Raw genomic sequence first — 27,637 nt, forward strand, 5'->3', positions numbered from 1 at the left:
GCAAAAAAATCTTTGACCGAGTTATGAATTTTTGAATCAATACTGATGTTTTCAAAAAATCGAAATATTTTTTTTTTTTTATAACTGTCTTTATTTATTTAGGCTCATCTACCAAAGTTTTACGGAGCCGGATATCATTTTTACATAATTACTTAAAGCTAGGGTTAGTAAAGGGGGAAAGCCGAATACTCGCGGCTGTTTCGAGGTTAATAATACATTATGTTTAAGGACGGACTTTTGCTTCTGTGCGGGCTAAGGTTCTAGTTTTTATCAGATGTTACTATTGCTAGGTTGCAGGGTGGCGATGCTTGCGAGATTGATGGTGTTACAGGTGCACTTTAATTGACTTTAGAAAGCGGTACAAGCAGAGAAGATATGGCACATCTTGACTTGCCAAAATGTCACGAACAGGGAAGTCTGATTGTCTTCCTTGGGCCCTAAGGGAGTCTAAGAGTTGAGATCTAGCGTGAAGGTTCTCTGGACAGTTCCAAACAATATGTTCGATATCGTGATAACCCTCTCCACAACCGCAGAGATTGTCATCTTTTAAGTTAATCCGATATAAGTGAGCGTTGAGTAGGTAGTGGTTTGACATTAATCTTGATATTACGCGTATGAAATCCCTTTCAACATTCATGTGTTTGAACCACGAAGTTGTAGAAACTTTTGGCCTGATAGAGTAAAGCCATCGACCCATTTCGCTTTTGTCCCATTTGGTTTGCCAGCTTACAAGAGATTCTTGACGAGGGATTGTAAAATATTCGTCATAAGTGATAATACGATCGTAAGTGGATCCTTCCAAGGCACCTTGCTTTGCCAACGAGTCCGCTTTCTCATTTCCTAATACAGAACAATGAGAAGGGATCCAAACAAGAGTAATTTTGTATTTTTTCTCTACCAGTAAACTCATGATTTCTTTAATTTTATGAAAAAAGAACGACGAGGAATTGGGTGATTTCAACGACCGGAGAGCCTCAATTGTACTAAGGCTGTCAGAAAATATGTAGTAGTGATCTTGTGGCTGCAGGTTAATGATCCCTAGTGCATAATGAATTGCAGCTTGTTCTGCTACGTATACTGTAGCAGGATTTTGAAGTTTGTGGAAGGCACTTACTTTCGTATTAAATACCCCGAAGCCTGTGGACCCTTCGATTAGCGATCCGTCTGTGTAGAACATGTTTTCCGCCTTAATATGGTTATATTTAGACAAAAAATATGCGGTACTAATTGCGAAAGTTGACTTGCTGGTATCATCTTGATTTCTTGTTGCATAGATAAATCAAATAAAACTGATGGGTTATGCGTGCTGCTTATTGTGCTGCGGTTGGGAGTAAAGTTTGAAGGTGAGATTTCCTTGGTTATGTGGTTGTGATAGATAGTCATAAACCTAGTCTGAGGATTTTTGTCGAGAAGAAGATCGAAGTTCTGGATCACTAATGGATTCCTAATCTCACAACGAATCAACGTTCTGTGAGCGAGCTGATACAATCTGGTTTTCAGCGGAAGAACGCCTGCAAGTACCTCTAGGCTCAGCGTATGAGTTGAGTGCATGCATCCTAAGGCAATGCGCAGACAACGATACTGTATTCTTTCAAGTTTGATCATGTGGATTTTCGCGGCGGATTGAAAGCAAAAACATCCATATTCCAATACTGAACGTATCGTCGTTTGGTATAGCCTAATGAGGTCCGTGGGATGTGCGCCCCACCACGTACCCGTGATTGTTCGGAGGAAGTTTATTCTCTGTTGGCATTTCTGTTTCAGGTATCTTATTTGACAAGCCCAAGTACCTTTCGAGTCAAACCAAATACCGAGATATTTGAAAACCAGGGACTGTATTATAAGTTTTCCCAGTAGGTACAGCTTCAGTGAGGGGGGGTTGTGCTTTCTGGAGAAGACGACCATTTCCGTTTTCTCAGTTGAGAACTCGATTCCTAATTCCATAGCCCAGCGAGATAAATTGTTTAAAGTGTTCTGCAGAGGTTCAGAAAGATGGTTGGCCGACTGACCAGTAACTGATACAACGCAATCATCTGCCAATTGTCTTATTGTGCACCCGTTATCGAGGCAAGAGTCAATTGCATTTACATAGAAATTGTACAAGAGAGGGCTTAAACATGATCCTTGAGGAAGGCCCATAAAGCTAGATCTTGTGATTGTCACGTTACCATGAATGAAATTCATGTGTTTTTCCGAGAGTAAGTTATACAAAAATTGTTCAATAAAGGTGGGAGTCCACTTTTGTGGAGTTTATCTGCTAGCACCTCGATGCACACTGAATCAAATGCTCCCTTTACATCTAAGAAAATTGAAGCGATTTGTTCTTTTTTAGCGAAAGCTAGTTGAATTTCGGTTGAAAGCAGCGCTAAACAATCCTGCGTTCCCTTGCCCCTACGAAATCCAAACTGAGTATCTGATAATAATCCGTTTGATTCCATCCATTTATCCAATCTGAAAAGTATCATTTTTTCCAATAACTTTCGCACGCACGATAGCATACAAATGGGCCTATATGAATGGTGATCGGTGGCCGGCTTACCCGGTTTTTGAATAGCTATAACTCTGACTTGTCTCCAGACTTCTGGGACGATGTTTTGTTCAAGGAAAATATTGAATAAGTTTAATAGTCGACATTTTGCAACGGAAGGCAAATTTTTCAGGAGATTAAATTTAATTCCATCCATTCCAGAGGCAGTGTTATTGCATGAAAGGAGAGCGACCGAGAATTCTATCATCGAGAACGCGGATGATAGTTCCGGGAATACAAGATCATTCGAATACCTTTTCTGTTTGGGAATCGTGGAGTCGGGGCACACTTTTCTGGCAAAATTATGCAACCACCGATCAGAATACTCTTCACTAGCGTTTTTGGGAGCTCGGTTTCTCATTCTTCTTGCTGTAGTCCAAAGAGTACGCATGGAGGTTTCGCGTGAAAGCCCATCAACAAACGTTCGCCAATAGTTTCGTTTTTTACATTTTACTAAATTTTGGAACTTAATCTCCAAAAGGAGGTACTGTTCGTAAGACTCAATTTGACCCGTTCGTCTGTAAATTTTGAAAGAATTTGATTTCTCAGAGTACACTTCCGAGCACTCCTTGTCCCACCATAAAGATGGAGGTCGCATTCGGGAAGAAGCTGATGGTATTGGTTTTGTTTGAGCTTGGATCGCGCTACTGTGGATGAGATTTGCAAGGAAGGTGTATTCTTCTTGGGGGTAAGAGGATCTATTGATTCAATCGCCTCGGTGATAATGAGAGCATATCTTTTCCAATCTATATTTTCGTAAGATCGTATGTAAAGCTGACTGGTTCTACAGGTTGATTTCCTGTCGCAATTGAAATCAAAATAGGAAGGTGATCGCTACCATGGGGATCTTGAATTACGTTCCAGGTGCAATCTATTGAGAGTGTTCTTGAGCAAATTGACAAATCCAATCTACTTTCCCTTGCAGGAGGTCTAGCAATTCGAGTTATTTCACCACTGTTCTTAATAGTTAGATTAAATTCATCGCATAAGTCATATATAAGATTTGCTCGATTGTCGTCGTACAATTCACCCCATCCTGTCCCATGAGAATTGAAGTCGCCGAGAATAAGTCTTGGCTCAGGCATCATTTCAACGATGTTTTTTAACTGTTGACGATTAACACTTGTTTTGGGCGGGATATATACAGAAGCTATTGAAAAACATTTATTCTTAATTTGAACCTGAATCGCAACTACTTCAATTCCAGGCTGAGAAGGAAGATTCAATCTTTGGAATGTTAAACCGTGTCTTATGCCTAACAAAACCCCTCCGTAGGAGTCGTCTCTATTTTTGGTAATGATATTAAAATTGGGAAAATTCAGACCATCATCGTTGGGTGGAAGCCATGTCTCACAGAGAGCAAATACTTCACATTTAGTTTCGTGAGATAATATTTTAATAGAATCTAATTTTGGAACAATGCTCCTGCAGTTCCACTGGAGAACAGAAATTTCTTCATTCATCTTCGACGTTGAATTATCCATCGAAGGATATGATTGTTGAAATAAGGGGCCATTGTTCAGATAATTTGATCAAAAATGTCCGAACGAAAGGGATCAGAGTGATTACCACGGTTCGAACACCGGTGGAAATCTGGAGCGCATCGAGGATTTGGTTAATCAACACTGTGAAACCGATTAATCCTTGCTTAGGTTTGTTAGGATTTGGTTTGGGGGTCAGAGGTGGGGGCCTTGGCAATGGGGGGAAACCGGGGGGGTTGATTCCAGGGGGAGTTGGCTGAAAATTAGGGATCCTGTCTTGTTGTGGGGATAGCTTTATTTCTTTTCGGCGGATGCTTGGTGATCCATTGTTCCTTTTCCTCGAGTTACCCGTCCCGGACGTTGACGCGCCCGCATTGATCGAGTCGGCGACCGTCTCGTCGGAAGGCAGTATATTGTAGATGTTTCCAGAATTGAGTGGTTCGGTGGCTTGTTTGAGCAAAAGTACGATTCGATCGTTGCTTCAGAGAAAGCTTAAGTTTCTCCTGACGCTGCTTATACGTCGGACAATCCGAGAGTTTGTGAAGGGCGTCCTCGTCGCAGTAGAGGCACTTGGTAGCAGCTTGCGTACAGCTACTATCATCGTGCTCTTCACCGCATTTGATGCATCTAGCCTTGTTGCAACAGTAAGCTGTGGTATGGCCGAGTTGTTTGCATTTTTGGCAGTTCATTACCTTGGGGACAAAAAGTCGAACAGGTAGACGAGCCTTGTCTATCTCAATGTATTTTGGCAGAGCGGATCCTTCAAAGGTCACTCGGAAAGAGTTCGAAGGGGAGTAAACCGTTTTGCCATCCTGTGTGGAGGAGGAGAACAGTTGTTTAACCTCAATGATCTTCACGGGGTTCACGGCAGGGTTTCTGAAGTAACCACGGCACTCATACAGCTCCTCTAGGGTTAAGCCCTCTTCTGTGACAACACCATCACACTCAACGATGCGTGAAGGGATGTAAACTCGATATTCGAGCGTGAAAAGCTCGCAGGTGACAATTTCATTGGCGTGAGAGATGTTATTCACAACTACGCGGATCTTGTTAGCATGGACACGTTTTATTTCGGATACGCCAGAAAACTTTCTCGTTAGATCTCGGGTGATGCTGATCAGGTTTAGGGGTTTCAATTTGGGCCGAAAGAAGACAATAAACGGCCCTGTTGAGCCATTAGGGTAGATCTTTGTGCGCACATTGGAAGCCTCGTCATCTTCGCCATCGCTTTCCATGCCGCCTTCGCCCCCAGACATGGGGAGGGGGAGATGATTTTCTACTTAACTCTAGATTTTGCCACGCCGAGTTGATGAGGATGAAACAAACCGTCCGTTTGCTATTGTATTCGGTGGTGCTCCTTTGTCTAGCTCTCGCGGTTAGACAATGCCTTGTGTAAACGTTTTCGAAAACTCCAAAACACGCTTCGCGGTTTGGAGGGTTGCCTTTGTGGTTCGGCTGCTGATGGTGAACTTGACCGGCGATAATTGGCTTACACGCACTATTCACGTTCACGAACTGTCACGCGTGTCACGTACGCACTCGTAAGGTCAACCTTCGAGAAGTCGGCGGTGGATCCCTTGATCCGTTGAACGATTAGAAGCTTCGGTGCTCTAGCGAAAACAAACACGTCTTGCTTGTACCTCGATCAGATACCGACTGGAAAAAATCGAAATATTGGTCGCTAAAATTTTTCAATTTCATTTTTCGATGTAAAGTCGAATTTGCAATCAAAAAGTACTTCAGTGAAATTTTTGATAAAGTTCACCGTTTTCAAGTTAAAGCCATTTTCAGGATTGTTTTTTTTTTTAAATAGTCGCAGATATTTTTTTTTTAACTTAGTATCTCAGCAACTAATGGTCCGATTTTCAAAGTTAAAATACGAAACGTTTGTAAAATTTTCCAATCATTTCGAAACCACTATTAATTAAATATCAATATCAATATTCAATATCATTCAATATAACGCCCTTTTCAAATGTTAAAATGAAATAAAAAAAATATTGCTTTCGAAAACATCGACAAAATTCACTTTGAAAAATATTTGCAACGGACTTAAGTTGTTTTGCAAGCATTAGAAAATAGTGGGTTGTTTGAGTGAGACTAGGAAAACATCAATTTTCCTGTTTTTAAATCTTTACATGGCAATATCTCAGCAAAACAAAATTCATAAAAGCAAAGTATAGAAAATTTTCTCAGCTCCTCAAAAAATATTTTTTTCAAAGGTGGGCAAACATGGGCACTAATTTTTAAATATGAATAACTGCGACTATTTTCAAAAAAGTTACCCAAAATAGGATTTAATTTGAAAACTGTGCACTTTATCAAAATTTCACCAAGTATTTTTTGATTGCAAGTTCTATTTTACTTCGAAAAATGAAGTTGAATTTTTTTTTGAAAAAAATCAGTGGTGATTCAAAAACTCATAACTCGGTCAAAGATTTTTTGCCCGTTTTAGAAATTTCTGAAAAGTTGGCATTTGATGTCCCCTAAAACATATCAGAAAATAGAAAATGGGATTTTTTGCTAATCAAGTTTTAGTGACAAAAAGTGAAATTAAAAACCACCACATTTTTTTTACCATGTAGCATTTTTTCAGTGTAAGGACCATACTTACAACTTTGCCGATCGATCGAAAAATTTCTTTAAAAGATGCAGATTTTTTAGTTTTCATACATCATTTTTGTATGGACAGCTGCAAAATTGGTACGGAAAATTATATGGACAAACAAATGATGAGCAATTCCAGCTCAAATCGGGAATTTTTCTGGTACTTTTGTCTTGACCCTCTCCGATTTCAATGAAACATTGTAGACATGTTATCCTAGTCCTATATAAGCCATTTTTGTGTATATGGAGCCAATAGTACTCGAAAATAACATTTGAGAAGGGCGTAAGGTATTTAAATATTCTTGTATTTTGCAATTTAAAAATTACTGTATCTCGAAGCCGTTGCGTCGTATCAAAAGGTGGCCAAAGTCAAACTTGTAGGAAATTGAACGAGCTTCCTGAAAAAAAATACACTGATACAAATATACATGCCACTTTTATGAGATTTTTTGATTTTTAAGTCTAAAACTTAAATTTAAAGGTGGTGTAACGATTTTTTTTTTCGTTCAAAATTTTTGAGGAAATAGCCTAAAATGTTACCAAAAGACTGACGAAAAATGCAGGATGGTATGTCTCTCCTGAAAAAAACAAAAATCATTTACTAAAACTGTTTTTTTGAAAAGTGGTCTAAACGTCGAAATTTTCAAAAACCGGTAGTGGGAATCGATTCCCCGGACAATTTTACATTAAAGTATCCATATTGACCATTGTCCTATGTCCAATCCTTGGGAAGATACAGCGGTTTTAAAAATAAAAATGTTGAAAAAAATGTTTTTTTTTTGTGGTTTTTGGCTATTTCTATATGACAGACTTGGTTTTTCAGTCTAGTACATATTTTTACCGGAAAGCTCTTCCGATTTCCCATAAGTTTGCCTGTGACAGCTTTTTGATTTGACTCGTTTTGATATTTACGTAAGCTAATTTACTATCCAGTTTTCTACCACACTGAAACAATATTCTATTTTCAGTTATTAGCAATGTAATTAAGCTTATATCTGTAAGCCCTTACATCCAATTGAAATGCTGTCAAAGACAAACTTATGGGAAACTAGACGAGCTTTCCGGTAAAAATATTTACGAGACTCAAAAACCAAGTCTGTCATATAGAAATTGCCAAAATCCACCAAAAAACTATTTTTTTCCACATTTTTATTTTTAAAACCGCTGTATCTTCCCAAGGATTGGACATAGGACAATGGTCAATATGGAGACATTTATGTAAAATTGTCTGGGGATTCGATTCAAACTACCGGTTTTTGAAAATTTCGACGTTTAGACAACTTTAAAAAAAAAAACAGTTTTAGTAAATGATTTTTGTTTTTTGTTTTTTTCAGGAGAGACATACCATCCTGCATTTTTGGCCAGTCTTTTGGTAACATCTTAGGCTCTTTTCCTCAAAAATTTTGAACGAAAAAAAATCGTGACGTCACCTTTAAATTTAAGTTTTAGACTTAAAAATCCAAAAATCTCATATAAGTGGCGTGTATTTTTGTTTCAGTGTATTTTTCCAGAAAGCTCGTAGAACTTCCTACAAGTTTGTCTTTGACCACTTTTTGATACGACGCAACGGCTTCGAAATACAGTAATTTTTAAATTGCAACATACAAAAATATTTAAATACCTTACGCCCTTCTCAAATGTTATTTTCGAGTACTATTGGCTCCATATACACAAAAATGGCTTATATAGGCCTAGGATAACATGTCTACAAAGTTTCATTGAAATCGGAGAGGGTCGGGTACAAAAGTACCAGAAAAAATCCTGATTTGAGCTGGAATTGCTCTGATACAAAATGGTTTCTTAGGGCATACTGAAGGCGCCAAAAAAGTTTCTGCCGGATTGAACCCTATTTCGTAGAGAATTGCTCAGCTGAGAAAATTTCCTATAATTTCGAGAATTCGAACCATTCTACAGTGGTCTAGATCGCAATCTTGAGGGGAAATGGATTTTCCGAAAAATGATAATGTTTTGGAGCTTTGGTGTTTTTAGGGCGTCCAATTTTGCCGGGTTTTGAATTTCCCGGGAAACGGGAAAAATATTTTTTGAATCCCAGGAATTCCCGGGATCCCGGGAAATTTTTGCAGCAGTCATAAAATCTATGTTTTCATTATATTTGTTAGCTCAAAACTGTTAATGGTGATAAGCTACACTTCAATCTGAACAAGGACAACAGTCTTTAGATAGTTTAAAACACATTAAAAAATGTGTTCTTTGATGTGCTTTGGAATTTAATTGAACCAGAATTTTGAATATATTTCTTTTATTTTTTTATTTATATTATACAACAGTTTATACAATTTCATTGAAAGTGTCTAAAACAACAAGAAATAAAATTATATCAGACAATGTAAAACTTTGAATAAGTTTAGAATTATATGTTTTATATTTAAAAACATATTTAAAAAAATATCTTTAAGTCACTACCAACCTACTACCAACTGGGGATAATCGGGACTGCAGTTTGAATAGGTACAGGAGATTTTAGAGCAATAAATTTGGAAATCGGTGTACCAATTGTTTTGATCTGTTCCTGTTGTAATCGAAATCAATCAAAACAATCAGAATATCATTCAAAAACAAATTAGCTTAAACAGCTGTCTTAATTCGTTACTTTTGTCCTGATTTGCTCCAGATGCCGGTTTATGATGAAAAGTTAAATGATTTTTGAAATATTATGCTTTTTTCAAGTTTAAAGTCATAAATATACGTGAATATAATAATAAGTATTTTTTTAAATAAATAAAATTTATTACAAAATATCTAAGGCGCAAAGCATTTTGCGGATCTGTAAACAAAAATTTAAACAATGCTGTTATATGCCGAACACAAATTTTAATGCTTTAAAATGCTTATCGATTACTAATTTCCACAACTAAATCTGAATTTCTAGACCAAAATTTGATGTTTTCAATTTCGGGAATTCCCGGGACAAAATATGAAAAATCCCGGGATTCGGGAATTCCCGGTTTTGGAAAAATCCCGGGATTTTTGTGCCGGGTATTCCCGGGATGGACGCACTATTTTTCAGAAGAGTTTTTGCAAATAGAAAGGGGATTGGTTGAAAATTTGGGTGGTTCCCGATTAGGGTGATTTTAAACGTCTAACTTTTCCAGAATATTTTTGGGAATCCATTTAACCATAGACTAAATATATATAGATACGCCACTCCCCTGTTGGGGCTGGTGACACTACCGCCACGCCAAAATTGCGACTGGTGGCAATTCACAGTTACTAATTTTGGGTGTACCCCTTTGGGAATGACGAGAAAAAAAATCTCCCAAGTTTCAGTTCAAGTGGTTGGGCTGCATCGTAGCAACTGTTGCCTTTCATGTTGTTTATTTTCTGTCAACGACAGCGGAACTAGAAATCACTGGTCGTTGGTTTTTAAAAGCTCTTTATAAAATTCCTCGGATTCGGGCTGCCCACAAATCACATGGACGGAATCGATTCCTTCGGTGGTGCCCACCGTTAGGCATGGAGACGTGTCGGCAAGTGAGTAGAATTAAGTTCGCCAAAAAAAATTACTTCTGGAAAAGCTACCCTGCCAATCATTCCGCCATTCCAGCCCACCAAAACGGACGATTCTTCAGCGCGCAGCCTTCTTTTTGCTGGACTCTAAAAAACCAGCGGAAATCGAACGGTCAATTTCAAATACATGCTGGAGCCTGCATAGCAGGATTCTACGACTAATCGAAGCTTCTGCTCTATCCGGCCTGATGGCAAAAGGATTACAATGCAAACAAGATGCAAGGATTTTTGTCGCAATTTATTTATTTCTGTAAATATTTAACCATTTGATAATAAATTCCTTGAACAGTTTGTCCAAACGCACATTAAATGGTTCTGTATTTCTTATCATTTCGAGTCTGCCGGGGGGTTTAGTGGCACTTCTATAATCGAAACACGTACGGCAAAACTGTGCGAAATTATAGCTGGATTCGCCTTGATGCTAGTCAGATTCATGCTCGCGTTCTGCCGGAAGCTTTGAAGTTTTTTTCTTATCTGAAAAAAGCAAAATGTAATACTATCATCTTCACAAACCAGACTTCATGATGCTGTTTTGAAACTAACCTTCGTTCATCTTTTCGAAGATCAGAATTTTGTTAAATGCGCTCACCGTCGATGACCCGGTGACGTGTGAACACGTTACGTTTCAACCTGTACGGGCGGTGCAAAATTGCAACGGTTTCGTCGCCGAGGAAGCACTGTTCATGATCGGCTTGAGGTGGATCAACTCTTCTTGTTCCTTTGTTTTGGTCTGCTGCTTGGTATCTCCTGGATTCGCCACTTCTGCTACCGCTGCCGCCACCTGCGCTGTTGGCATTGGCCTGCCATATTCCTGTTTTTTCGCGATTAATCAACGACGGAAAAGCAAATTGTGAGAGCGCGTGTGGAATACCGTGACACTTTGACAAAAAAAAACAAACATCAAACTGGCATAGAGTACTATGATTTTGTTTAACAATCTAGTACCTGTAACTCGACTGTGGTGGCGCTCGGAGCGCTAAAGGGGTGTCGCCAACTTGATGTATGGAAAAATCCCGAAGTGAGACATCTAGGTAATTAATAATCTATGATTTAACTTCTAGAAAATTGTTGGGCTTGCCAATCCAAGCAACTTTGTCGAAGACACCAACATTTTATCTTGTTATCTGCAACCTACAACCCTCTACAACCAAATTTATAGAAAGCATCTGAGCAAACCCAAAGCAAACCTTCGAAAATCAGTTTTCAACGTATAGTGCTAGATCTCCTCTTTCAGCGGTGTATGCACTTCGGAAGGAATCGGTCAAGAAAAATTGCAAATGGGCAGCAGCGGCAGCGGAAGCAAGCCAGAGGATGCTAAAAAAATCCCAGAGTATTTTTTTTAAATTCCAGTTATCTTCATTTGAAAATGTCTAATTTTTAAGGGAAAAGTGTATGGGACCACCCTAACGAAATTCGAAAAGTGGTTATAACTCTTTAAACCGGCAATACCTTTGGTTTCGCCCATACAACGAACTGTCAGATTATAAGCTTCACCTACTCATTTCTTTTATGAAAATCCCATTTTGCACATTAAACGACTTATTTCAATTAAATTTCCCCTCACTGCACCTCTGATTTTCTACTAACAATTCTGATGGGCGACGGCGGCGTGTTTATCTCACTCTCTGCTAGGAGAAAACCAAATAAAAAGCTGACCATCAACTGGCATTGTCCTCGCGCGATATGACTCTCGCCGGTCAGTAGCTCAGCACTAGCGCACCGCGCACAGTTCATGCCTTTTGACAATTAAATGGGCATACATTTCGCGTACGATTTTGTATCGCACAACTGAAACGATTGCAACAAGTAAACAGAAAGCAGCAGCGGTGGAAGGTAATAAACAGTTTTGTGATCGCGAATTCGAGAAAAAACAGCACAAAAATGTGATGCACGCGAAAAGCGATAAAGAAGCTAAAAAGGGTGGGATGCGGGTTGGTTTTGTCGCCGACAGAACAAAATAGTGTAAACGATCGGGGAATGATTTGCCTCCGCGTGCGGCCCCCGCGGGTCTGACGGACAGCGCTGTAGTCGTGCGCCGAGTTTCGGGACGTGTGGCCGACGCGGGTGATCTTGAAAGTTTGGAAGCATGTGGCTTACCTAGAAGAGAGCGGAGAAAAAGAAAACGTGATAAAATTAGTGATGATTCAAGAATAGAGTAAATTTTGCGAAAAGAAAGCAAATATCCCAGAAAAAAAGCATCACGTGTGGTCAGATTGAGAAACAGAGAAGAATCAACTCAGAAGAACAGCTGTTTTGCAACCCGGTCCATGTGGAACATGCTGGTTAAGCTAATTCAACTGAGTTGCATCGAGGGAAAGGAAGAGGAACGTGACGAACGGCGGTGGCAACGGGAAGATTCCGAATCAGCCAGTTACGGTGAGGGCGAGTATCGACAGAGTCGAGAAACGGGAAAGCTCGCCGGAATGACGGAAGAGTTGGTGCTGGCGAATCCGTTTGCACTCGAGGAAGATGAGGAGAACGAGTTCGATCGCTACAGTGAGCTTGAGTACGATGATGATGAGGATGAGGAAGAGAATGATGAAGGTATGTGGGGAAGGACAGATTGCCAATTGAATTTGAGCCTACACCATGTAAAATTAGTAGACGAAAGACGATTCGACCAAAATAATTATACTAAACAAAGTCCTCCTTTCCTAAAAGCAATCAACGTTGTAATTTCGTGCTCCTAATAAAAGATTAATTGCGTTCATTGCCCCAGTGAGCCGCCCCTCCCTCCCCGGATCTTTACCTCTCTGGCCTCCCACTCGGTGTCTCCGAATTTCGCCGACATGACCTCGGTGTTTCCGCCACTGGGCGGATGTCTTCTGGGAGCACTTTGGGACATTTTTACGGTCGAATCACTTTCAAACTCTTTACACACAATTTCAAATTATTTCAAAACAATTTTTCAGCACATTTCACACGACGCGGTGCGACCAAGCATCCACTTTTTTCCTCAGATTAGCATTTTATTGATTTTTTTTCGGCAGATTTGTGCTGTGTTGTTCTTTTTTCCGCAGCTTCCGGAGTCTGCGGGGCAGCCCTTCCGGAATCCGTTTGAAATTCTCTTCTCTTCACAGCGTTAACCCAATATTAACCGCACGACCCAACCAACGTTATCGCAACCGCGATTGAACACAACTGGGACAACAATTTTACCGTTTTGTACGCGATATTTTGATTGGAGATTACGGTACGCAAAGCGCTGCCATTTTTGCACGGGTCAAAACTTTTGTTTTGGCTGGCGTGTGGTGGTTTGACGTTTCGTTGTGGCGTCGCGCACGCAAACACGACATCCACACACATGTTCCACACGAGGAGGTTGTGGATCGCATGTCTGATGCGGTAGGGGTGTGCAAATTTCTCGATTTTGGTTTACAAACGAGATTCGTCAAGGGATTCGTTATAATTCGAATTTCGACACTTCAAATGTCCGCTCTGTTAGACTGAAGTCCTGCTGTCGTGCGATTCGAGACGTTATAGCTCGATGTCGATTGTGTCCTGCCCTGGGTGCTGAATAGAGAGAATGCGTAACGTGATTTTCGAGTGATCCCACTTTGTTTACATCTTCAAAGTAGGAGTCTGTTGAAGCACAAGCATGACTTTTTTTCTTACTGGTAAAAGAGCTGTTTTATAATAAGTATACAAGCAAGCAGAATTGGGTACTAAAGCCCTATGTAAATTTTTATGTACAACGGTAAAAAACACGATTAAAAACCATTTCTGATCACTTTTTTTCATTTTTATGCAAAAAAAGTTATTGACAAGACAACATTTTTTCGGTGGATCAACTATGGTCCCCTTGGAACGAGCTGTCAAGTAGGAGCTTTTCTGTCAAGAAGGACTGCGAGGTTAATTTTTCTAAATTGATTTAAAAATCAATTTTAAACTCTTTGTGGTCGTACAAAGGGTCATTTTACTCAGAAAAATAAGCTTTATCGCTGTAAACAATAATATCAGCAATCTAAGCTTCATTTTAGGACCCAATTCCAATTTCGACACTTCAAATGTCCACCCTGTTAGATTGAAGTCCTGCTGTCGTGCGATTCGAGACGTTATTGCTTGATGTCGATTGTGTCCTGCCCTGGGTGCTGAATAGAGAGAATGCGTAACGTGATTTTCGAGTGATCCCACTTTGTTTACATCTTCAAAGTAGGAGTCTGTTGAAGCACAAGCATTTCTTACTGGTAAAAGAGCTGTTTTATAATAAGGCTTTCTAGTCAGAAATTTACCAACACATTCAAAGTATGTTTACATGACAACTGGACGTTTGTTTGCATCAGGTTTCCTATCTCTTTCTAGCAAAAGTTTTTTGTCAGGCGACTTCTAGCTGGTTTTTTTTGGCTGGCTGCCCGATATGTCAGCCAACATACTTCGCAGGGCTGTGACAGCTACAGCTCGATCATTGTTTGCATCAGGATACTGTGACGAGGAGTTCGTCATTTTTGAGTTAAATTATATTTTTTTCATTGGGCCTAGAAAGCCTTATAAGTATACAAGCAAGCAAAATTCTGCTGGACAGATTCCGTAGAGGATGGCAGAGGCGACCGAAAGCCGTCTAATTTTTTTCTCAGCTCAGCTGGTTTGTTTCGGTGAGGGATGAGCGAGCCAGAAATATTTTGTTTTGGTTTTCATCAATCTTTCTCTTTCATTCCTCAACTCTGTTGCCAGTAAAATGGGAAAAAAATAAGCAGTGTTGCTAGTACCTGCACGAAATCAGCTGCATTTCAGCCACAGAGTAATCCAGAGAGAACAGTCCAAGGAAAAGTCATTGAAATTGTTGGCTCCGTTACTTTTTACCCTTTGGAATCCTAGAAGCTCTAGGCGTTATGTTTTCAGCGTTACGGGTCTGCAGAAGAAACATTTTCATCAAAGTAAACTAAGGTTTTTTTTTCAAAGATTTGTTTGTTTTGACAACTGAAAAAGGAAAGGAAAAAGGAAAAAGAAAAATTTTGGTCTTTGCCTGCAGTGTCCCCCAGAGCGTAGACTCTAAAATGGCAGTGGAAAATTCGGATTGGTCATGTTCGTACTGTGAATTCAGCGAAAGCCAGCCAGAGATTCCATGTGTCCAACTTTTATCAGTCGTTGCTCCTCAAAAAATAAGCAGTGCTAATACGGCTGAGAGCAAGGGCAATGATTGGGCCGACGAATCCATGATAGCGAAAGTTTGAAATAACAAATTGTTTGGTTCTGACATATTTCGTGCTTGTTTTTTTTTAATAAGGCGTCATCCATAAAGTATGTCACGCTAAAATCGGCCAAAATTAACCCCCCCTCCCCCCTATGTCACACTTTGTCACGCTGGCTCTGACCCCCCCTCACAAAGTACGTCACGTTTTGTCGGACCCCCTCCGCACTATCTTGTTTTTGTACAATTTTACACAGTAAAAATCATGGTAATATTACATCTGGGAAGGGGTACATCTTTTATGTCAGAAAAAATGTGTAATTTTACCTCTGAAAATGAGTAATTTTACCACTTTTCTGGTGTAATGACACTTTTTGAGTCTAAATTGAGGTAAACATTGTTTTACTGTGTGGCATGATTCATAAAAAGGATGATTTTGAAATTTGGAATTCATTCGAGAGTGTTTTTTATTTTTACAGGTTGCGTTTGGATTTTTTAAATTTTGTTCAATGTTTAGTGATAAAAATCACCATTACAGTTTTTTGAAGCATATTAAATCTATCATCAAAAACTCTGTTTCATAAAGCCTTGAATCGTGTTTGATTTATGAGTAAAAGTTATCAAACATTAAATTTTTAAAGCTATATTTAAAAAAAAAGTTCAATATTAAATAAATAGTCTAGCGTGACGTCACAGTCTCACGTACCCCCTCTCCCCTTGTCACACTTTGTCACACTTACGAACCCCCCTCCCCTAGAGCGTGACGTACTTTATGGATGACGCCTAAGGTGATGTGTTGTAAATCATCAATGAAACATTAAATTTTACCTTTTTATATGAAATTGATAAATCCTCTCAATCCGTATTTATGGAGTGGTTCCCAGGGTTTTACAGCTGTAAATTGTCATGGAAAGCAAAAAGGGACGGCTGGTCTTTGCTTTGAAAGGCAGTCGCAGCTCGGTCTTAAGATCCTTAAGTCGTGTTGAAGCTGAGTGCCAGCACCGGACTGCCGTAGAAGGGATTTGTAAGGTAAACAGTCGCTGGGCATTCCAATTAATTGATCACCGCTTTTGCCACCTGGTGTATGCTTTCTCAATCTGATTCCTCGATCCAACACAGACAGGATCAACCCGACACTGAGCGCAGGTCATGTAGAAGTCATACTTGCACTTCTCCGAGCTGGTCACCCGGCATTTAATCTCTGATTCCACGGCGGGTAGTTCCTTGGCGCAGTATTACATACAACTGTACGGAGTAGACATGGTAACCAAAAACAACCTTTGTTGATTTGAGGAATGTCAAAATTTCTGTTAATGATTTCTGTTAGTGATGGATGGTTAGGGACCATCCATAAACCACGTGAACACTTTAGAGGGGGTATGGCGGTTGTCCACGCTCCATATAAAAGTTTTTTTTTTTGTATGGACAAATGTGCCAACCTTCTTGTCGTAACTCTGGCTACATTTTGCCACACGCGGGAGCGAACCTTCGTTTCGTTTTATGGTCCCACCACCCACCACATAAAACTCAACCGCTCGCTTCAGGATTAAACGCCAGACTGAAGAACTCTTCTGAATCCCGAAACCCGAAGGCCAGTCCCGACACAGTCAACAAGCGAACAAACACACGCGTAACACTCTCAATTTCCTCAATCACGCCGCGCGAGTTCATCCCGAAGTTCATCAGCTACACTCTCACGACACATCCGCGTCTACATTCGTTTTCGCTCTCTCTCTTTCCTCTACCAACGTGCGCGTTGCGCACACTTCAATCTACCCAGACGACGCGCTCACACTTATACAGTTGCACCCGCAGAGCAGGCTCATTTCATTGCACACGAGGTTGCTCTCGCTTCGTGTGCATCTCCGTTGTCTAACGGAGAATCAAGAAACATTCGAATTGCGGCACTAACATTTCGAATGGTCACAGGCAATATCTCTGCAACATTTTGTGCTCATTTATGCATTCTTTAAATTCTACCATCATTGCCCGCCCTATCTGCGACATTTTCCTTCTCCTGTATTCCGCTTTGAATAAACAATTCAAATTTCGCAATTTTAACAATACCCCTCCAGCGCATTCATCATCAGGTTTAAATTTTCCTTACAATTCAATCAAAGTTCTAAAACATGATTGTTCGCTCTCGCAATCACCATCCTTAATACTCACTAGAATTCAATCAACGGCTCCAACATAAGTCGTGTGGAGTTTCAAACTACAATTTTTTAAATCTTTGCTCAAAACTGATTGAAATTCTCAAACCCAACGATTTTTCTCGCTCGCAAACACCATTTTTAAATTCTCCCTAGAATGAAATCAAAGGCTTCAACGTAAATCGTGTACACGCATAAAATATTTTGTAGAATCAGCCTGTACGAGGTTTGATTCAACAAAATTTTTATTGAATATAATCAACGCCGATTTTGCGTTGAAACAAACCTTGATTTTCTTAATTCAACAAAAATCTTTTGTTGTTTTGATAATGTTGCTTTGACTTTTAACGTTGATTCAACAAAAATCTAGATTTTCAAATCAACAAAACGTTTTGTTGATTCAAATATGGCTTATTTTTCTGCGTGTAGGGTTTCAGGCTATGGTTACTTAAATCTTTGCTCAAAACTGATTTACATTCTCAAACCCAACAAAATTCTCGCTCAAATAAACATCTTATATTCTCCCTAGAAAACAATCAAAAGCTCAAACGTACGTCGTGTAGGGTTTCAGGCTACCATTTCTTTAAAAAAACTGATTGAAATTCTCAAACCCACCGATTTTTCTAGCTTAAATTAACATTTTAAATTCACCCTAGAATACAATCAAAAGCTCCAACGTAAGTCGTGTAGGGTTTCAGGCTACCGTTTCTTAAATCTTTGCTCAAAACTGATTGAATTTCTCAAACCCATCGATTTTTCTAGCTCAAATTAACATTTTAAAATCACCCTAGAATACAATCAAAAGCTCCAACGTAAGTCGTGTAGGGTTTCAGGCTACCGTTTCTTAAATCTTTGCTCAAAACCGATTGAATTTCTCAAACCCACCGATTTTTCTAGCTCAAATCAACATTTTAAATTCACCCTAGAATACTTTAAATCTTTGCTCAATTATAGAATTATTTGAATCTTTGCTCAAAACTGATTGAATTTATCAAACCCACCGATTTTTCTCGCTCAAATCAACATTTAAAATTCTCCCTAGAATACAACCACAAGCTCCAACGTAAGTCGTGTAGGGTTTCAGGCTACCGTTTCTTAAATCTTTGCTCAAACTGATTGAATTTCTCAAACCCACCGATTTTCCTAGCTCAAATCAACATTTTAAATTCACCCTAGAATACAATCAAAGCTCCAACGTAAGTCGTGTAGGGTTTCAGGCTACCGTTTCTTAAATCTTTGCTCAAAACCGATTGAATTTCTCAAACCCACCGATTTTTCTAGCTCAAATCAACATTTTAAATTCACCCTAGAATACTTTAAATCGTTGCTCAATTATAGAATTATTTGAATCTTTGCTCAAAACTGATTGAATTTATCAAACCCACCGATTTTTCTCGCTCAAATCAACATTTAAAATTCTCCCTAGAATACAACCACAAGCTCCAACGTAAGTCGTGTAGGGTTTCAGGCTACCGTTTCTTAAATCTTTGCTCAAAACTGATTGAATTTCTCAAACTCACCGATTTTTCTAGCTCAAATCAACATTTTAAATTCACCCTAGAATACAATCAAAAGCTCCAACGTAAGTAGCCTGTACGGTTACTTAAATCTTTGCTCAAAACCGGTTGGATTTCTCAAACCCACCAATTTATCTCGCTCAAATCAATATTTTAATTTCTCCCTAGAATACAATCAAAAGCTCCAACGTAAGCCGTGTAGGGTTTCAGGCTATCGTTTCTTAAATCTTTGCTCAAAACTGATTGAAATTTTCAAACCCAACGATTTTTCGCTCGCAATCATTATTTTAATTCCTTAGAATTCAACCAACGGTTCCAACAAAAGTCGTATAGAGGTACAAGCTACCTTTTATTAAGTCTTGTCTTTTCCTAAATATCTATCCTTGTTTCAAACGTAGCATTTCTTCTACCAAATATGTTTCTTTCCGTAACCGTAAAATGCTAGTTACACAAAGATCCTGACATGGTGGCTCGTGTTAATGCCCATCAAGCAAAACTCGTCTGGAGAAATTTTGCCTCAGTGGCCAATGAACAACGCTCGTCTCACGATTTTTTTCTAGCGGCCATCGAGCAACGCTCATCTCACAATGTATCCTCCTTAGTGGCCAACGAGCAACGCTCGTCTCACAAATTTTACTCTCAGTATGCAACGAGTAACGCTCGTCTCACAATTGTCCCTCTAAGCGGTCAACGAGCAACGCTCGTCTCACCAATTCATCCTTAGTGGCCAACGAGCAACACTCGTCTCACAAAAGTCCTTCTTATTGGCCAACGAGCAACGCTCGTCACACGAAATTGTGTCTTTTTGGCCAACGAGCAACGCTTGTCTCGCACATTTCACTTTCAGTGGCCAACGAACAACGCTCGTCTCACAAATTCTTCCTCAGTGGCCAACGAGCAACACTCGTCTCACAAAAGTCCTTCTTATTGGCCAACGAGCAACGCTCGTCACACGAAATTGTGTCTTTTTAGCCAACGAGCAACGCTCGTCTCGCACATTTCACTTTCAGTGACCAACGAACAACACTCGTCTCACAAATTCTTCCTCAGTGGCCAACGAGCAACACTCGTCTTACAAAAGTCCTTCTTATTGGCCAACGAGCAACGCTCGTCACACGAAATTGTGTCTTTTTAGCCAACGAGCAACGCTCGTCTCACACATTTCACTTTCAGTGGCCAACGAACAACGCTCGTCTCACAAATTCTTCCTCAGTGGCCAACGAGCAACACTCGTCTCACAAAAGTCCTTCTTATTGGCCAACGAGCAACGCTCGTCTCACGAAATTGTGTCTTTGTAGCCAACGAGCAACGCTCGTCTCACACATTTCACTTTCAGTGGCCAACGAACAACGCTCGTCTCACAAATTCTTCCTCAGTGGCCAACGAGCAACACTCGTCTCACAAAAGTCCTTCTTATTGGCCAACGAGCAACGCTCGTCACACAAAATTGCGTCTTTGTTGCCAACGAGCAACGCTCGTCTCACACATTTCACTTTCAGTGGCCAACGAGCAACGCTCGTCTCACAACAGTGGGCAACGAGCACGCTCGTCTCACGAAATTGTGTCCTAGTGGCCAACGAGCAACGCTCGTCTCACGAGATTTTGGTCTAGTGTCCAACGGGTAACGCTCGTAACACATTTTTTTTATAGTGGCCAACGAGCAACGCTCGTCTCACAAAACGCTCGTCTCAAGATACAAGAGGCGCTCGTCACACATTTTTCTTAGTGGCCAACGAGCAACGCTCGTCTCACAAATTTACCGGCAAACTAGCATCGCTTGTCAAAAAAAAAATTCATCTAAGTCACAAATTGTTTAATTTATTTCTTGTATTAACTTTCATGTTTACCTTTTTAGTGTCCAATCAACAGTTATCACCATTTCATGTTGCCTGTAATATTTTTATATAAGTCTAGCGTATTCCATTTTTTTGACTCACTCTCAAATTTCATCACGGAACGATCCTTTTAATGTCAGCTCCAAAACAAACGACATCGAATTGATTTCGACCACAACATGTAGCCGAATTGCATAACTCCAACCATTCAACGTCAACTCAATATTTCAGCGCATTTCAATATACCGTTCCAATCAGAATCAGAACATTTAAAATATTGTTTGAAGTGCTACCACTTCCAGTATTGCTTGACCAATCATTCGACAATTTCTATTTTTGTTTTTATAAACAAATCCTTTAAAAAAAAATAACTATTTCTACAAATCACGCCATAAAACACCGAATCAGACAAAAAAAATAATTTCTGCGTGATATCTAATCATCATCGGGCCGAAATTGGGCAGAAGTGGTCACCCTTAGGATGTCTCGTCGACTCAACATTCACCTGACAAAATGAATTCCTTCGGCACGATGTCTGATCAACATCGGCCCGACATTGGTCAGGATTGCGCACAATCACTGCGGTTTGTCGACCCAACTCTCACATGTCTCGAACCCAACATACTTTGCGGGCCACACACATTGATGCGATTAAACATGGCGTCTCGTTCAAAACACCGTTGAAAAGTCACTAAAACTTACCGCCTTTCTTCATCTGTCCAAGGAGTAGAAAACACCTGCTGAATTTCAGGAAACTGCTCATCAACACATTTCACAACACTACTTTTACAATTACTTCAATCACTTCTTGTGGGACCATCAAAACAAACGTTATCGGAGAAATTACTCACTTTATTTAATAAACCTACAGACTGCGCCATTGTCGTAACTCTGGCTACATTTTGCCACACGCGGGAGCGAACCCAAATATCAAAAAGTATCAAAATTTTCGTAATTAAAAGACGCAACTTTTGGTACCATAACATCTATAGGTCATCGCTGAAATTTTAAAGTTATCGCAGTTTTAGTGAAAAAAGTTGATTTTTTGCCGATTTCGTCATTTTCCCGTTTTTGCGCGTGGCGCGTCGAAAAACGCAGTTTTTATTTTCAAAAAATCGTATCTCCAAAACGTACGGTTCGACATCGCCAATTTTTTGATATGTTATGTGAAATTTTCCGAGAAATCCGATAAAAATATTTTCAGACATAGGCTCTTTGGTCCAGACACGGTCAAAACGCCATTTTAAGTTTTCATACGACTTTTTCAATAGTTAAACTAGATTTTTGGAACTTTTTACTATTTTTCCCAAATAGCCAAACTCATCACCTTTCTTTTGCATCTAAGACAGCTAAAATCGGATGAAATGGCGCGGAGATATGATTTTTAGAAAAAAGTGGTTTTTGCGAAAAATGACGAAAATTGCCATTTTTCGAACCACCCTAGCACGATGTAGGTCACCCTAATGGCCAAACAAAAAAATACGGGTCTAATTATTTTGGCCAAGGAACCCCCAGAAAAATTTTGAGCCCGATCGGAGAACTTTTTTTTTGGTTTAGGCTCTTTTCAAATGGAATTGCTGTATATTGACAGCTCCCATACAAACTGAACTTTGAATGTGTTGGTAAATTTCTGACTAGAAAGCCTTATTGTTTTGCCTATGAATTTTAGAATTTCAAAATTTACAAATGCATTAATTTTTAGGTTTGGATTTTCAATTTTATTTATGAATTTTATTTTTTTTGCGTTTTTGATTTTTTTAAATATGTGCATTTTAAATTTAAAAATTTAAGACTTTTTAAAATTTTCTAATTTGTCAAACATTAAATTTTAAATACACTCAAACCCCGATGGTTTGACACCAACTGTTGTCAAACGAACGGGGTCACGTTTCAGTTTGATACCCCTTTTACACGGAGTTCACACACACTACCAAACGTTTGTTTTGATATTGTGCGTGAGCGCCGTGTAAAAAGTGACAGTTCGTCACTTTTTGACGTAGACTTACGTCTTTGTCGAAGGTACTGGGGTGTCATTCCAAAAAACCCGGGCCGAAGGCCCGGGATTACTGCGTCATCCGTCAAACGCTTATATCTTCCTTCCTCTAATCGAATCGACACGATTTATGTGCCATTCGATTCGAAAATTATTCAGCAATTTGCTATAAAACTTTCATTGTTGGCAAAAAAGTTTAACTATTGAAACAATTGAATGTTTTAAAATGTTTTCAAAATGCGCTTCTGAAAGATTTACGTCTCATCAAATTCTAGTGTTGAAAGAGTTGCCCTCGTCCCACCCGGGACGAGGCAGCGAGCTAATTTGAATTTAAATTTCAGGAACAAATTTTGGTCTTCGGGGGCGACAGATTGCACAGCTTTCTGAGGCTGCTCTCGCCCCAACCCCTATGCCCCCTCTCCCCCCATTCGGCTCGCTAAAATTCCTTCGTCTCTTTCTTTCCTCTCTTTGCCGTTCGAATGGGTGTTCCTTCCAATATATATAGCTAATTCTTCAAATTAATATATGGAAAACCCACATGTCCACATATATAAATTTTACGTAAGTCTACGCCATTCCGGTTATGTCTGTGACATAACTACTTTGACTTTTAGTTTGACTTTGACCAACCAACGGGGTACAAACTAAAAAAGTGTCAAACGAAAAAGTGACCAACCACCGGGGTTGAGTGTATATGATGTTTTTTCGGTAGAGCATATTCTAAGGCATTTCCCTCGGCTTTTCCAGATCACACAAAATGCGCAATATGGGATTTGACAGCGCGTCGTTTCGAGGCGGATATGCCGCGTGTCTTTTTTGGGAATACGCGCAATAATAATCGATAATCGATTTTTAGAAGGAACACATCATTTTTAACTTTTTATTGCACACTTTGCACACCAAATATTCGCACAATTGAAATCCTACCCTTTATGCGAATATGTATAAGGTCGCCTTATGAATTAAAAACTAATGATTTCTCAACTGGTTATATGGCTGGCCATATATGTTTTAAAAGTTGTTTTGGTTGAGTGCAATACACAGCCAACACAAATCGCTTATTTCCATTTTACCGTTCATTAGTTTTGCCGCCGCCGCCTGTCACCCTTTTTCTTTTCCAGCCGCCGTGCGCGGCCATCTTGCCAACACCATATCCCACAGCGCTGTCAAAGTCCACCCCTGCTGCTGACAAACGTCAAACTTGCTCTCTTCTCTCACGCTCTCGTTTCGGGCGGCCATCTCGGGGCAGCGATTTCATTCATTAACAGACTTTCAACTGGCACGTACGCGTCGTCGTCGTCGTCCGCCGTCGGTTCCGTTCCGTGGTCAATCTCCGAGGGAGCAGCAGGAGTGTGTCCTCTGCCGAACCACCCGCCCCCTGCCAAGCGCGATTACTCGTTGTGTGTGTGTATGTGTATTTCTGTGCGTGTGGAAATTTTTGAATTGGGGAGGAAAAGCTGAAATTTGACTTCGTCGCGATCCGGATTTTCACGGGAGCAGCTGGAACCGTTTTGCCAGCAGCAGCGGGGTTTGCTCGGTCGTGTGTGCGTGTGTGGATGAAAAGTAGTCGTTCTGTGGCCAGCAGCGTCGTGGCAGCCCAGTTCCGAGGAGGCGCCGCCGTGAGGACCGACCCCGACCGAAAACGGGGCAGAAGATGGTCCCGGGGACAAAGTGGCACTCCAAGGGCAACGACCACCAGAGCGGGTTTCTCCGCGGCCAGTGAAGAAGAGGCAGAGGGAAGTCTGGTGAGAGTGGAAAAGTTGGAAATTGTACGAAAAATCGAAGGAAAAGTTTGTGGAAAAAGGCATATTGCCACGCGAAAATAGAGGGGAAAATTTAACTACAAAAATTAATTGAAAGGAAGAAAATCGCATTTGAAAAGAGGAAAATTCCTCTCGCAAAAGTAAAGAAGTGAATGTAAAAATTTTGTAATATATTTTTCCAACTTGGAAAGTTTCTGTTCCTCCCTTCACACAATTTTGAGAAGCAGCGCAAGCGAGACAGCTTGTATACACACACACACACAGTCAGTCAGAAAGTGTGGTGTGCGTGGCGTGTACGTGTGCGCCAGAGCGAGCCAGCAAGTTGAGAAACGTCACTGTCATATTTGTGAATCTTTGTGTGTGTTGCCACCTCACGGCTAAAATGGTGGCTCGGGCCGATTTGTGAATGTGTTTGTGTCTAGCCACAGTCAGCCAAGTAAATTTGTGTGCGTTTGTGTGTGTGTGTGTTTCGGTGTGATGGCCGAAGCGAAGAAGAAGCAAAAGCAGCAACAACAATAACAAGAGCACACAGCGGCCCAGCAACGACAAAAACAACAGCTCGGTCGACGAGTTTAGCGGATTTGTTCATGTAAGATTGATGGGAGTTACTAAGTTATGTTAAGCTAGGAGTAAGATTAAGTGAAAAGTGGTGTAACTTTACAGGGAAAATGGTTTTAGGGACGGAATTGCTGTTAAAATAACTATCAATTAAGCTGGAAACGTTGTGCGAGATCAGACATACAATTTGTATTTCAATTATTCAAACTATCTAAGAATTCACTAAAAAGATTTATTTAAGATTCAGTTTTGAAAATTGTTGGTAATTTTTGTATCAAATGTCAGGTACATTTTAAAATTATGTTGTCGTACTCATTAAAAAAAAACAAATACATATTCATAAACTGTTTTAAGATAAAATAGATTTAATCATTTTTAAAAGATTTGCAATGTTTTGATCATGTCATCAAAAGGTTAAGGAATGCCGTTGGGTAACGTAGTTAATTTTAGTTTAGACTACTAGAATTTCAATATTGGATTTAATTAAAGCTAGATTTCCCTTAAAATGTTATGCTTTCTAAGTGCTTCACATCCGTGTTAGAGAAGTGCCGTTTCAGTGTTCAATTTTAAGCATTCTAGGTACTTGACCTTCCTGTCGGTGTTAGGGAAGCGCTCATTTAAAAAAAAAAAAAATAAAATTAGTTTTTTATGCAAAATTTGCATCGAATGGTTCAAAAGCCGAGATAGAAGCGTTTGAGTTCTGACGCATTATCCCCGGGCATTCGAGAAAGACGTTATTCATTGTAAAAATCTCTAAAAAAAATGTGCAGGGGGTTATGTTACACATTACCAGCATGACAAAGAACTATGAGTGATTTAAATGTTCATTATGTGCCTTAAAACGTATTCTCCGCGGTCCAAAAACTTACAAGTCTCTTTCAAGACTCAGAAAAATTCACAAAAGGGTTATTCTTCATAAATATAAAACAAATATTCGCAGGGTGGCCACTCAAGATTCCGTCAAAAATCGGGAAAAAGTCGGGAATTTGTGATTCAATATGGCGAATCCGCGTTTGTAAACAAGCAGTCTATCCCCCTCTTACTTGACGTGAACTGTCACTTGAGCGAAAGGGATAGACTGCTTGTTTACAAATGCAGATTCGCCCTATTGAAATGTTACTACGGAATTTTGTTATGTTTTACACAAATTTTAAATTAAATTCGCTCAATTCCTCTTTAGTGTCTTATTTTAAATTTAAGGTTCCTTTCACTGTTTCAACCTATTTGAGAATGACTTTTTCTTAAGTTTTGTTTTTGAAAGGGCCCCTTTAAGCATATAAAACACAATAGCATATAAGACCTTTTTTTTAAAAAAAAACTCTAGATTTGAGACATTAAAAATCATTTTATTTATTTGATGCGTTTGTCACAAATTGTTTATGCATAAAAAGATTTTTACTATTTTTTGTGTATCAAACAAGAGTTAACATCTACCTTAAAACAAAAACAAAAGTAAAGAAGAGCTAATAGGTACAAAAATAGAGAGTTTTCATCTGTCACATTGATTGTTTATTTTGGTTTTGTTGCTCTACGAGTGAGCGAGAGTTTTTCACCGTTTTGTTTTCTTTCTCAGTCGCTCTCTTTCACTCTCGGTCAAAACGGCAGACGTGTTGGCAGTTTTTTTTGACAATTTACAAAAGTGTTGCTAGTGGCAGCTGGTAATCAGCCCTCTAACGGCTGTTATCAGAGCAGTTATTTTAGAGCAATGCAAGGCAAGCAATCGAATGTTGCAGTCGAGACACTTCCCGTTTGGATATTTATTGATAAAGCTTGATTTTTAGTTATCGGAAAACTGAAAAAAATAATCCAATCGTTGTTCGCCCTGAACGAAAAATGGAAAATCTTTTTTGACGTTTGAAAACAAAAAAATAAATTGCAAAAAATAAATCCAAGATATTTTGATTTGAAAATCCATCATCAAAAATTACAAAATTTATAAGGAACATGGCAAAACATTTTTTAAACGAATTTCTAGTTAATTTAAAAAAAAAAATTAAACGTGCTTTGACTTACAATAACATATTGGAATTAGTTGTGAAGTTTTTGTTTTTACGAAAATTGTCAATCGTGATGGTTTATATTGACTTTTAAATAACAAGTTTTTTGTTTGAAATCATTTTAGATAAGAAATGCCTATTGTTTGAGTCGGGAACTTGAAAATGGAATTTGAGTGGTCACCCTGTATTCGGGGTAGTATTTAATTCTGTCGAAATGTCAACTGCCATGTTCAGTATCAAAAAGCGTAAAATTTGAAACCTAACATTGAATGTTTGGCCCTTTTGAAATGTTAGTCTTGCTCCAAAAATTTAAAAATATTGATTGCGATAAGATCGGAAAATTTCACGAATGTTTCATTTTTTAACATTGATAAACGGACCATATGTTAATGAGACATCGGCATTAGAAAATAGAGAGCTGTTTGGGTTAGACTTATAAAACTTCAATTTTCCTATTTCTTTTTCTTTAAGCCGCTGTATCCAGGTGGTACAATTTTCAATGGTTCTTAGACAATTTTAAAGCAAATTGTCTGAACTTTTGAAAAAATAC

At 39.3% G+C, this 27,637-nt stretch overlaps 2 protein-coding genes across 3 annotated transcripts in view; one reads left to right on the top strand and one right to left on the bottom strand.

Moving 5' to 3' along the window:
• Positions 1-13,404, bottom strand: part of LOC6037180 (coiled-coil domain-containing protein 102A) — a 28,035-nt gene extending 14,631 nt beyond the window's left edge. For both annotated transcript variants that reach the window (XM_038260065.1, XM_038260062.1), the window contains exon 1: positions 12,893-13,404. In XM_038260065.1, coding sequence (XP_038115993.1) covers positions 12,893-12,988 — 96 coding nt within the window. In that variant the 5' untranslated portion in view covers positions 12,989-13,404. The remainder of the gene's footprint in view (positions 1-12,892) is intronic.
• LOC6037174 (homeodomain-interacting protein kinase 2) overlaps positions 11,839-27,637 on the top strand; it is a 195,795-nt gene continuing 179,996 nt past the window's right edge. The window contains 1 exon segment of the mRNA XM_038260061.1: positions 11,839-12,687. Within this exon segment, the coding sequence (XP_038115989.1) occupies positions 12,411-12,687 (277 nt within the window). The 5' untranslated portion in view covers positions 11,839-12,410.

This window comes from Culex quinquefasciatus, chromosome 3 (genome assembly GCF_015732765.1).
Source record: "Culex quinquefasciatus strain JHB chromosome 3, VPISU_Cqui_1.0_pri_paternal, whole genome shotgun sequence".
In the NCBI taxonomy this organism is placed as follows: domain Eukaryota; kingdom Metazoa; phylum Arthropoda; class Insecta; order Diptera; family Culicidae; genus Culex; species Culex quinquefasciatus.